General features: G+C 32.9%; 1 protein-coding gene across 2 annotated transcripts; it reads right to left on the bottom strand.

Moving 5' to 3' along the window:
• Positions 1–6,861: 6,861 nt before the first annotated feature.
• LOC146913331 (lysine histidine transporter 1-like) lies at positions 6,862–10,589 on the bottom strand. 2 transcript variants are annotated; one of them, XM_085719296.1, is made up of 8 exons: positions 10,362–10,589; positions 9,448–9,605; positions 8,582–8,965; positions 8,016–8,409; positions 7,620–7,728; positions 7,438–7,529; positions 7,280–7,348; positions 6,862–7,169 (listed from the first exon to the last, which is right to left on the bottom strand). In XM_085719296.1, the coding sequence occupies exons 2-8, from the start codon at positions 9,585–9,587 to the stop codon at positions 7,071–7,073; spliced, it is 1,287 nt and encodes a 428-aa protein (XP_085575422.1). In that variant the 5' UTR covers positions 9,588–9,605; positions 10,362–10,589; the 3' UTR covers positions 6,862–7,070. The 2 variants fall into 2 exon arrangements, with proteins under 2 accessions (XP_085575422.1, XP_085575423.1); XM_085719297.1 differs by having other exon boundaries at positions 10,367–10,589.
• Positions 10,590–13,425: the final 2,836 nt, after the last annotated feature.

Here is a 13,425-nt window from a genome sequence, read left to right as displayed (position 1 = left end):
GGTGGTAGGTGATGGTTCAGACACTTTGTTCTGGTTAGATAGGTGGTTAGGTGATGCCCCGTTTTGCAAACGATTTGCTAGTCTTTTTGAGTTAACGACAAACAAATTCGGCACGGTGGCTGATATGTGTGGGCGCGGTTGGGGTGATGGTGGGGAGGTGTGGAGTTGGCGTAGAAGATTGTGGGCATGGGAGGAAGAGATGTTAGAGGAGTGTAGGCTTTTACTTGCTAATGTCTCTGTTCAGTCTCATGTTTTTGACAGGTGGCAATGGGACCCAGATAGCCAGGATGGTTATTCAGTCAAGGGTGCTTATAAGTGTTTGACAACTCCGGTTTCTCCAACAATTGTTGCAACAGACGAACTTGTGTGGCATAAGAAGGTCCCCTTGAAGGTGTCTATTGTTGCCTGGCGATTGATGAAGGATAGGTTATCAACAAAGTCTAACTTGCAAAGGCGCGGTTCATTGAATGGTGCACCTAATACTTGCGTTTCGGGTTGTGGAATGGTTGAGACGGCATCTCACTTATTTTTTCATTGTGATGTCTTTAGTTCTTTGTGGCATCATATCAAGTCTTGGATTGGTATATCCGGTGTAGACCCTCAAAATAGTAGTGACCATTTTTATCAGTTTACTCATTATTTAGGTCACTCAAAGGCGCGACGGTCGTTCTTCCAATTGATTTGGTTGCTTTGTGTCTGGCTACTGTGGCACGAACGCAATAATAGGTTATTTAACAACGTTGAGACATCTATTGATCAGCTGTTAGATAAGGCAAAATTTCACTCTTTATGGTGGTTAAAGGCTCATAATACTGTTTTTGTGTATGGTACGCATAGGTGGTGGTCCGATCCTTTATTTTGTTTGGGGATCGACTAATCCACATTCTTGTTATTTCTATGTATGAATACTTGTTTTCCGGGGTGGCTCCTTAAGTACACCTTGTACTAGGAGTGTTTCACCGCCGTTGTTAATATATTCCATTTTGATTTCTTAAAAAAAAAAATGTTATATTTCTTGGAGCGGGAATGTTAAAAAGACTCCCTTTTTAACACTTTATAACACTCACTCATATGAATTTTACTATTTTCCATGGAATCTATTTTCGAGGTATAAGATTTATGTTACTTTCATCTAATAAAAGAGTGAATGTTGGGAAAAATGTTGTAAAAATAGTGTACTTCTCCAACGCTTCTCTCTAGTAGATAAAACTTCAACATGTCTTAATATTGCATGAAGAGGGATCACTCTAAAACCAAACATTTAATTTATGAATTCTATCTGTATATATTTGTTTTTTGAAAAATTGTAACTTTATGCCCTTAAGATATAAGTTAAGAAGTTAAAGATAGGAATATTTTTTTGAAAATTTTGTACACAATGATTTAAAGTTTAATCATTTGTCTTTTGTTGCTAAAAAAAATCATTAATCATTTCAATGCAAATTTTTTTCTTAATTTCGTTTTTTTAGTTCTTTAACTTGTGCAAGGACACAAGTTAGCACGACCTTTGTTTCTTCTTCTTCTTTCAGGGTGTATTAGTGTTGTGCAAAGACATATTTTTGTGTTTTTTTTTTCTAAAAATAAACGATATTCATTTATTTCAATTGTTAAAGTAAATTGATACAATATAAATTCGCTAAAAATAAAACGATAAATCGGAGAAAAAACTCACAACCTTCATGTTAATAGCATAAAACAGAAAATGCATACTTTAAAAATATGACTATATTCAAGTGTTCGAATTACTCATGTCTCCAAATTTATAACATTGACGACACCAAAGTTATTGTTATGATATGCACCGGCTCAAATATGACTTGACAATCTAAACAGAACAAACACCATTGCTAGACATGAAAGCAAAGCAATGTTGAACAAAGACGACGAACAAAACGACATCAAACTAAAATGACAAAATCACGAAAGAAAACTAAATATATGTGACAAACGTTACTCAAATAAAATGGAAAGAGAAAAACGATTTATAGTAAAAAATTGACCTAAATCATCCAACTCTGAATGAAGGGAGGGAGGGAGAGAGAGAGATGTTCATTTACTTTGTAGCTATGAAATTGTCACTTTTAGGACCTGTTTACTTTGTAAAAATATCATTTAATTTCATTTTGTAAAATATGTGTTCGTTTTAAATTGTTAGTAGGAAGATGTAGTATTCAGGAGAGCCGACCCTGATTTTCTCTCTCTAGGTTTTCTCTTCATTTTCTTCTTCGGGGGTGGTTTCGACCCAAAATCATCCTTTTTCATCTTTTTATTTATTCCAATCTAAATAATGATTTTTACATATATCTAGGTTTTTTTTCTTCGTGATTTCGTCGTCTGAGTACAAAATTGTGTTGTTAGCCGTCTTGTGCTGTGTTGTTTGATTTTCCATCTTGTTGCAATGTTCATTTGGTTGAAAAATCATCTATTCAATCGTGGATTTGGGTGAACATGCTGCAGATTCAGAGACATGAGTATTTCGGTCACTTTAATTTTATCATAATATTTGTAGACATTTTGTCGTTGTATGTTATTAACTTGGATGCGTTTGCAGATTCATCATTTACGTTTTTAGTGATTCTGAATGATATATTCTATCAATTTAAATGAATAAATATCGTTTTATTTTTTGTAAAAAAAAATATATTTATGATGAAATGTTATTTAAGGATGATGTATTTATGGAAAAAATAAAACCAAGTTTTTGACATTTCATTTTTTTTTATAAAGAAATATTCACACAATTGTTTACTTCAATTGTTTGTTCTCTTTTTAAATTTGTGCGAAAGGTCTAATGCGACAACATGTGAGACATGAAGAATATAATTTATTAAAATCACACAAGAACTTAATAGACATACACTCTAAAAATGAAAATTGTTTTAATGTCTTTTAAGAATTATCTTTTTGTGTTAACTCTTTGGTTCTTAGGAGAAGGGATACGGTAATTCGAGGTTAGTTAGTAGGTATGTAAAATTGAATCAAGAGTTAGAAAAAAAAAATACCATATCTTTATAAAATTAGAATTTCTACACAAAACTTCTTAAATTGAAATTGTTCTTGATAAGTTCACTCTAATATGGAAAATAATAGTTAACAATTAAAATACTCATAATTTTATGTTTTTTTCCTCCCAAAGCTGTTTGGTTCGTAACTCTCGAATATTTGTTTTATTTACTTAAAGAGCAGATAGGAGGCAAAAGAGAAGCATCAAATACTCAACCTTGCTATACATTTAAAAGAGGAAATGAAAATAGCATAGCCAATCAGATCACACAAACCTTGAAGGTAACGGGGTTGAGGATACTAGGAAAATAAACTGGGTTCAATGGGACAAAGTTTGTCGATCAAAAGAATAGGCGGGGTTAGGAAAAAATCTAAAGGCTTTGAATTTAACGCCGTTAGGAAAATGGGAATGAAAGATGCGCACCGAAAAAAACAGCCATTGGTATAGAGTATTGGAGTTCAATTATGGAGCGACAAACGGAAGACTTGATAGGGAGAGGAAAAATGGTTCGACGTGGTGGAAAGATTTGCAGAATATTGAAAAGGGGATGTGGGGATGCAAACTGAATTGGTTTTCTGAAAATTTAAGAAAAGTCATTGGGAATGGTCAAGAAACTTTGATATGGGATGACCTTTTAGATGGATGTGGTTCCTCTAAGAAATAGGTATCCAAATTTATTCGTGTTGTCTGAGTCTGAAGAAAAAGATGCGTTTGTTAAGGACATTGTACACTACAAAGGGGATGAGAGGGTGTGGAAATTTAGTTGGAGAAGAAGTTTAACTCAAGAGGAAAGAAGTTGGGAAGAGGAGCTGAAGGATAAAATTCAAGGGTTAAATTTGAGATCGATTCAAAAAAAAAGGGTTAAATTTGAGATTTATTGGTGCGGATAGATGGACTTGGTTTAGAAGTCCGTATTCGGTGCAGGAAGCTTACTAGTCAATATTGAAGGGAATGATGATCGAAGATTATTTGATTATGCATTAAAAAATTCAGGGGAAAAATGAAGGAGACATGTCTCGATGTTATTTGATTTTGCATGTGTTAGGATGTTATGGAAAAGTCGCAAGGAGAAGACTTTTAAGAACATAAATGCGACGATGGATGAGATGGTAGAAGAAACAAAGATGGTGCCATGGAAGTGGCCAAAAGCCAAGATGAATGGAGTCATATATTCATTAAGTCAATGAATTCTAAATCCGTTGGAGTGTTTTTGATGCGTTGAAATATGTGAATTCGGACTGGAGAGGGGTTGTTTCAGTTCGTGTTTCTGGACTAGAAATTCGTTGAATGGCTCAGAAAATAAGTGTTGCAGATCTGTAGAGTTGTGGAGGTACTTCGACGTGTGTTGGTGTTGACTCAATTGTGTTGAGGTGCTGTTTTGGCTTATTCTGGTGTTATCAGCAGTACTGGAAAAATGAAAATAGTTGTTGTACTAGTATATGCCAAATGTCAAATTCAATATACATGAGATTTTGAAATGACTCTGCGGCAACGTGATTTTTCAACGCTGAAAGAACAAACGCACCGCTAAACCAAACAAGCACGAAGTCTAAGTTACACACCGTGGTAACAACGTCAATAGACAAACTAAATAACATGCAATATATTACAGCATGATTTAGGAAGATTACAAAACAATGCAAAATTAATGAATAAACTTAAGACAACTTGATAGGAGTCATAAAGCGTGGAGTTACATAACATATACATTAGTGACAAAAACTTCGGAAAGTGTTGTGAGTCCACCATTTTTTCTTCCTAAAATGAAGTAGCTTGTTTACCCTCTACTCACATTAAATCAGCACAAAAACATCAGTTCATACTTCATACCTCTTACCATCATAACCAAAACCCATAAAAGAGCGTAAACATAGCAGAGGCGTCATTATCAAAACCAAAAGAAATCATTCGACAATTGCAAAGCAGACAACAATAAGAAAAAGAAGGAAAAGTAAATAACAAAGATCAAACATGGAAAAGAAAAACAGAAAGAGATACTTCACATTAACCACATGTAACAAAGGAAAGAAAAAAGAACAATAGAAAATTTGAGATAAATAAACAAATAAGACACTGGTTAAAGAAGTATAACATGTTAGAAAAACAATCCTCTCATATTTTTCTTTAGGCATAATATTATCAGAACTTGCAATTTGAAAATCCCTAGAAGCATAATAAACTTTGAAAATCCTTTCATTTTCTGCAATGGTATCTACTCAGCACCATGTACATGTGCATATGCAATTGGCTTTAAAGTTCAAAAGCAAATAAGGATTAGAGAATAGGGTAAAGAGACAAAGAGGAGTTAATGGACCAAGTTGTGCTAACTTACATAAATCAAGACACCAAATTAACCAATTTAGAAGTTAAGCGATCAAACTGATTTTTTAAAATAAGTTAAAGAAACCAAATTGATTGATTCTAAAGTTAAGGGAGCAAATTGAAGTCTCCATGAGCTTAATTCAGTTGGTAGGGACATTGCATAATCTAGGGGCCGGGGTTTCGAGATTCCAGTAAAATACTTCCAAAGGATACATGAACTAGAATTGTGTTCAATTGGGAGGATGTGACTGCACTATAGTCAGTAAGATATGGACCATTAGATCAAGATCGGACGATTCAAATATGATCGACTGCATGCAGTCTATTGCACTCAATCTAAATCCTAGGATATACCCATCAAATATTCTACCTTTTTTTTTCTTCTTCTTTTTCTCTTTCAAAACCTGCCTATTCTTTCTATCCCTAACTTGTTTTCCTCCTAAACTACATACCTAACAACGATTTTACCCTTTTTCCTCTCTTCCGGATCATACCTATTCTCTCTATTAGCAAGCGATCCATGATATTTTGTAGCGGTATTTAGTTATTAGCATGGCACAAGCAAATTTGTAGTGCAAAAGAAACATTTGAAGTTATAGCAGACTATGAAGGTTGCTTGATAATTGATATGTTAATAACCTTATTCTCGGTGCCATAGGCGTTTTTCTAAGAAATTAGAGAAAGAAATATACAAAATTAAAAACATTAAAATACAGACGCTTGTAGAAAAAGCAAAGCAATCGATCAACAAATTTGCCACGGAAGTTTACTTTCATCTTATATCTGATATCTACAACCCTAGATACACTTTCTCAAAGCAACCCATAACAAGTGCCTATTATGACACAACAAAGGAAAAATAAAAAAAAATTATACAACATTAGAGCTGTAGCCAGCTTAAAGCTCTTACTATCATTGTAGTCATCGGTAGCTCAAATTATCGTCAAAATAATAGTGGTGTAGTTGATGCGCAATGCTAATCAATTAGGGCTAAAATCTATTCTATTAGTGCATAACAGAAACACAGATTCGGCCTACTTGATTTGCAGAATATAATTGATTTGCAGAATAATGTTTCGACCTAACACTCTTAGACACATGATTTATTCAGACTTTAAAGTAGAACGAATGATGGCAACGATGCCCTATTTTGGATGTTTCCTTGAAGATCTACACTTTGCTTCCATTTCAAGCAATGAAAGGAATTTTCATATGGCGTCCAATTTATGTTTAGACAGGTACAAAATTATTCAAGCAATTGGCTTACCAATACAATTGATCTGCAACAGAAGTTCCGGGTCTCTAGATACAAGGATTTCAACAAGATTACCAAACCTAGCTCATATAATGTATCTGTAGTTTAATTTTCTCATCCTTTTTTATACTTTCTAAGTTTTCTACTTCAATCAAGCATCTAATATAGATGCTACAACACCAATACCAACCGAAGTCTCACCAAAAAAGCTTCATTTAAAACAGAAAAAAATCATTGAATCTTCCACACACACAAAAAACATCATTGAATAAAAATTGAATAGAAGCAATTTCCTTCATTTTGTTCTTCCATTGAAACTAAAAATATGTACATTGAAATTGGAAAATAGATAGTTCGTTGGCAGAAAATAAATAAATCATAGAGAAAAGCATATAGAAAATAGATATCATCATTGTCAAGGGAAGATGTAACTTCGTTATGATAACAAAGTTATAATTATTTATTTGCATGACACCTCCCATTAGCTGATTAAGAGTAAAACTGGTAGGTCTTGACTTCAAGTATAATACTCCTCAATGCTCCAATGGGTGCTAGAATCATTATACATACCCCAAGAACAATACATATCTGTAATATATGGAGCAAAAAAATGTAGAGTTTAAGCCACCAAGACAAGCTTATAACATTAATAAATTATTTACGAACTGAGAAAAAAATGCATAATTAAAGATTCCTACCCAATTAATCCACCAAGACAAGCTGAATCTCTTTGGATTGTAGAGTTTAAGCCACATGAGACATGGAAGCTGAAAATTTAATAGAATGAAAAGTTAAGCAAGATTATGATTATCCTAAGAAAATTTAGTAATTATATTTACAATTTCTCGTGACTTACAAAATATGATGTTGGAGCAAAAACAAATCCTCCAAAAAATCCCAGAAGGTTACCGAAAAATGGGAAGGTAATGGCAATGAACATTGTTAATGCTGAAAGAAAAAAACACATTAAACCAAAGAAAATTCATCATTCATTCGTTGTCATAACCACAATTGTACATATATTAATATTTCACTTACCGACGTATACATTACGCACAACAAAACGAAGCATTTTACTTGGTTTGAAATTCAGTTTCTCCACCAACCACTTATTTTCAATCATGTCAAACACCGGCATTGCAAAAACCTACACCAACAATCAAAATATGAAATTAAAATTACTTTGTTATCATAAAAAAAAAAATACAAACTACAAATTTTTAAATGATCTATATAATTAACTTCTTCTTTTTACGAAATTAATTATGGAAACATATTTTCAAGACTAAATTGTCGTACCCAAAAGAAATGAGATCGATACTTTTAAATTTTAAGAACTACTTTGAAATTTATGATCCCATTTTAAAAATTTATGGACTCACTAAATGAAAATAATGGTTAACTAAAAAGTTTCATAAAAGAATTAAATTTTACCTGATAGCTTCCAATCACATGCAAAACCACAAAAAAGTTAGCCATTGCAATAAGCCAAGCTGGGTTTTCCAAAGACATGAGGATATTATCCTTAACCTCATTGCCAAACACCCAATAACCAATAATAGAAACAGGGAAGTAGCACAAAGCGACAATAATGTAGGCAACAATAACTCCTTTCCACATTGGACCCTTAGATGGTTTCTCAGGTGTAGACGGAATTGTTGCTTGGATTTCTAGCACCACGTTGTGTCCAGCAAAGGCAAATGCAACAGCGCCAAGTGCATTAAAGAAATTAAAGACAGATCCTGCAATAGTTGTAGCCTTGCTACTATATTGTACATTTTCTAGTACTCCCTTGTGTATACTACCAGCCCAAGCAATTGTAGAGTAACTGAAACAGAAACACAAACATAAAAGATTTAAATTAGCATGTTTCATTCCATAAGTTGGATATAAAGAGTGGTGAAAATAAAATGAGTAAAATAATGGAATATTTGCATAATCCAAAATACATATATTTGAGCTTAAAAAGTGATATAGAGAATAAAAAGATGTCGATATACGTCATGGACATGACTGCTGCCACCAAAGATACACCAGTAATGGAGTTCAAGTTTGGTAGATGAGACAATACAAAGTGAGCAGAGGCAAAGATCATAATGAAAAAGCTCAATTTGATTGGTTTGCAACTTGGACACACTATATTGTGAAATTTTTGCAATGATGCACCTCCGGTGACCATGTAGACAATGTCCGACCCAACCTGTACCACAAGTTGTTGAGGCATCACAATCCACAACCCTAACTTTTCACCAAAAGCATGTTGCCCTAATTCATTATATGTATCAAGACGTTTTCCTGGAACCATCTCATGCATCTCAACCATTTGCCACAATGTATACAGAGTGATGACCCATGATAAGATGAGTACAGCCAAACCTGGACCCCTGAGTAGAGTAAAACAAATTTTGATTCATTAAATCCTTCACAAAATGAAAATAAATTGAAGTCATACATAGAATTTGCAACTTATACCATTCATTTTAGTGAAACCTTTATCAACTACACCAGATTGGTTAAAAAAAAAAATACAGTCAAATTATACTATAGTTAAGTAAAATCTAAAATAAAAATTATATTACATTATGTTTTTTTTAATTAAAAAACAACTACAATATATAAATCCAATATTTGCTTGGTTTTAAGTGATACTATATTTCTTTAAAAAAAAAAAAAATACTATATTTTCCTTAAAAAAAAGTAATATAATATATTTGAAAACATAAGAATCATACAACTAATTATTTTTTGTTTGAAAGAAGGAATCATAAAACTAAGTTTTTGTTTATTTTGTTTTACAGAATATTTCATGGTTTATTTTATTTTACAGAATATTTCATGGTAAGTGTAATTAGGGTTTGAAATATACCATCCAAGAGCTGCCATGGAAAAGGGGAGACCAAGAACACCAGCTCCAACCATTGCAGTGACATTGTGGAAAGTAGAGGACCACCATTTTGCATTCCTTCCAGAGTTACTTGGGAGTTGGTCTTCCTTTTGTTTTTCCATCTCTGAATTTCCTTCAATCTATTTGAAAGAGAACAATAAATTAAGAGTTATTAAATAAGTATAACTAATATGTCCTTTAAAATAAAAAGAAATCGAGGAAAGAGTCACATAATATAAATAATAAATAATTTTTGTTTTCAAGTAGAAGATAAAAGACACCCAACTAGTTAAACCTTTCACCCCATTAGAAAACCTATTCTTAGAAAGTCACTTCCACATGTTTGATCTTTATTATAGCAATATCCTCGTAGTAATATTAAAATAATATTCTCATAGTCTATCTAGAATTTAAATTGTAAATGAAGTAAACCCTAGGTTTCTCTCAATGATTTTAATTATCTATACATGAATTAAACTAAACTACCTTTTATTCACAAATATCCTTTCTATTCATAGAAATCCTTTCTATACCAACAGTGATCAAAACTATTAAACCACGCTATAGAAAATAAAATTGATAGTGTTCCACACAGAACACAACATGTCAAATCATGGTCATGGATTGGACTCTCCTACCTTTATAGTTTGAATTTATAATAAATAGAGATGTACTATGAATTTAATTTGAATTATTCTATTGAAATCCGAAGCTTCTATATACGATATAGACAACTTCATCGAATTCAAAATTTTCTAAACACAAATATGCCCATTTTGATTATTCCTCTCATCGCATAAGATCATCATTCTCTTTTTTGTTTTGAATTGAAATATATGACTACTTACACCTCAACAAAATTGATTAATTATAAGGAGTATGAACAAAATAATAACCTTACGGTTTGATGGTGAGGACCAGAGTTGATTTCCAGGACTGCTGAAACCGAAAAAGAAACAAAGAGAAGTGAAGGATGATGTGGTTATTTGGATAAGTGATGTGGTTACTTAAAGGATTATGAAGTGTGATTTTAGATAGACTCAAGTAACCAAAAAAACTAAGTTTGTTACACAAAATTTGTGACTCAACAATTTTATTTTTTTTGTTTTGTATGTTGAACTAAAAAAAGGAGAGTTTGTTACTCTTTGCATTTGTAACCAAATCGCCTTTAAAGGAGAGAAAAAGAAAAGAAGTGTCGTTTTTTTCGGTGGTGAAAGAAGTGTGTTTGTAACAACTTTTTTTTTTTTTTTTGGGTCAAGGTGTTTGTAACAACTTTATTCAAACATATTAAATTATATAATTTTTTTATAAGTAATTTTTATTATGATAAATCTATATTCTATACTATATTTTTTTTAAGGATCTATATTATATCTATACTTCTATTCTATACTACTAGCAAAAAGATGGCACATTTTTGCTCTTTTTATTACACTAATGCGTGTAGATTATCAACGATTTTTATATAAAATATCGTTTGTAATTTACACGATTTTTTTTTATAAAGTATTGTTGATAATCTACACGCGTTAACGCAATAAAAAGAGCGAAAAGACGAGCACGTAAGTGCCCGTCTTTCCGCTAGTAGATATATAAAGAAAATAACATGTTTCGACTTCCTTAAATAACAATTTCAAGGCAAGTGTTATTGACCTTACACTGAGTTGTGATTGCCAACGGTCGAAAGTTTGGCGTCGGAGCAAGGGATCATGGAGGTGGTTATATTGGCAGTGCGAATCCAGGAGTCATAGTAGAATTCATCGACTCATGAAGTAGTAAAGATGCATGATCCAAATGTCACAGGATTTGCGGATGGTGAGAACCAATGGGGAGGGCGGAGAGGATCCAGAAGAAAGAGAGAGGGTTGTGACTAATGAGAGAAGAAGAGAGAGACATGATGGTCGGATTAGGCAAGTGTACCAAATCACTTACCAAGTAATAAAGTGTAAGTAGAGTATCGTATCCACAGAGATTGTCGTTTCGTCCAAATAATTCGCGTTACATATTTTATTTGACGATAAAATAATAAAAGAGTTAAGGGTTAAAGATTGCAATTTTTATCTGTTTGAAACAGAGCGAGTTACCTATTTGGTTGCAGAAAAGTAAGTAACGGTTCAGATTCTTCAAATCCCACTATTTATTTGTTGGATATTATATAACATTCATGTCACGTTTATTTATCTTAAGTAGACTATACAAGTGATGAGGTCGTTAGGACGTTCTAACCTAATCAACTGTCAAGCTGCACCTGCTGATCGCACGGTGATCCTTAAGTGCAGGATTTATATTATCTCGGTCGATTTAGGTCTATCCCTCCAATGTTGAGTTGCACCTACTGGTCACATGGTGATCCTTCTGTGTGGGGTCTTACTCCCTCAAAGGTAATTGAAACATATACTTTATATTGGCATATCTAAATTTCCAAAGGCATGATGGTCACACTAAGGTTATGCGCGCGCTATGAAATAAGGTTATCAGTCCTATAATATCCGCCACCTTCATAAGGATTATTACTGTGGGGTCTGGCCAATGTTCCGAAAGGGTTTTTCCATCTATGAATCTTTGGTAACTCATAGCACACTCTCCCTCTCTCTTACTAGCTCTACAAACAGGCATCCTTATCAGCGTCTAAATTACCAAGGGTTTAGGAGAATGATTCTATTAGGTTCGGTCTAGATCTTTCAATACTTGTTTTCTCAATTAAGAATTACTAGTTACATCTTAGGTTCATCAAATTTTACTCAATATTAGTAATGTGACTTCCTAAGTACTTACTATTAGGGTTTACACGCTTTAGGTATCTTTCGTCTAGTTACTTAACAAATTACTTCGTAGATATGAAGATATAAATATCAAGATATAAGCATCAATATTAGGTCATGTCACAACCTAAGTACCTAAGCTAGGGTTGCACTACAATACAAATAAACTAAACCTACTAAAACTTTATAGTGAACATAAAATAAATATATAAACGACATTAAATTAAATAACTATCCAACAAAATAAATATAGGTTCATCTTAGAACCATAACCTAAAAAGATTTAGTTACACGTGGTAACTAAAGACAAATTAATAAAAGATAAAAACATACCCTAGAAAAACAAGGAGAAGATAGAAAAACTCCTTTTGAAGCTCCTAGAATCGCCTTCCACTTGAACTGCTCCAGTTCTAAACGATAAATTATGAATGAGGAAGACGGTATTTATAAGGAGAGTTTCCATCTGGGTTTGGGATGAAAACGTGGGTTTTACCCATAAAAAAGCAGGAAAAGACGTTTGTATGCCCTAGGTTAGTGGTTCATGCCCTAGGCGCATGGAATGTGCGCTAGGAGCATATGAGAGCATTCCGACCCCTTTTTCAACCATTTTTTTCTCCGTTTTGGGCGTTTGCTTCCATATAAGTTGTCTTGGAACCTGGGAACATATTTTCTCCCTCTGTAAAGTCTTCTGAGGCCATTGGAATCTTCGTTCTTGATCTTCCCAAGGTATTCACAAATATTTAAGGGTGTTCGTGGGTGGGTTTAGGTTGGGTTTGGCCAAACCCAAAACCAAACCAAATAGGGTACTTTAGTTTGGGTGAGGTAACATAACCACCCGTTATACTATTGGGTGGGTTTGGGCAAACCCACTAATTTTTGGGGTGGGTTGGATTGGGTAATGGGTTACCCAACTTATTTTTCTATTCTTTTAATATTAAATGACTAAATGACAAGTCCTTATAATTTTGTTTTTAAAACAGTACTCTACTTTTTAATTTTCTTAAAAAAAATGTTTAACTTATTTTACTATAATTTTATGCATCATAGAATATCAAATAATAAACTCGATCATAAAATACTTGCAACAAACTAAAGTTACATAACATAAAATTGCATTAGTATCAAAATAACCAAAAAGTGCAACATATTAATTTGCAACTCTAGTATGTTTTGGTTTTCAATATATAGGGTACAATGT

Source organism: Medicago sativa, chromosome 6, assembly GCF_051527215.1.
Source record: "Medicago sativa cultivar Bolivia chromosome 6, Bolivia_mono, whole genome shotgun sequence".
NCBI lineage: Eukaryota > Viridiplantae > Streptophyta > Magnoliopsida > Fabales > Fabaceae > Medicago > Medicago sativa.
Note: the sequence above shows the minus strand (reverse complement) of the source record. Positions and strands in the feature narration are given on the sequence as shown.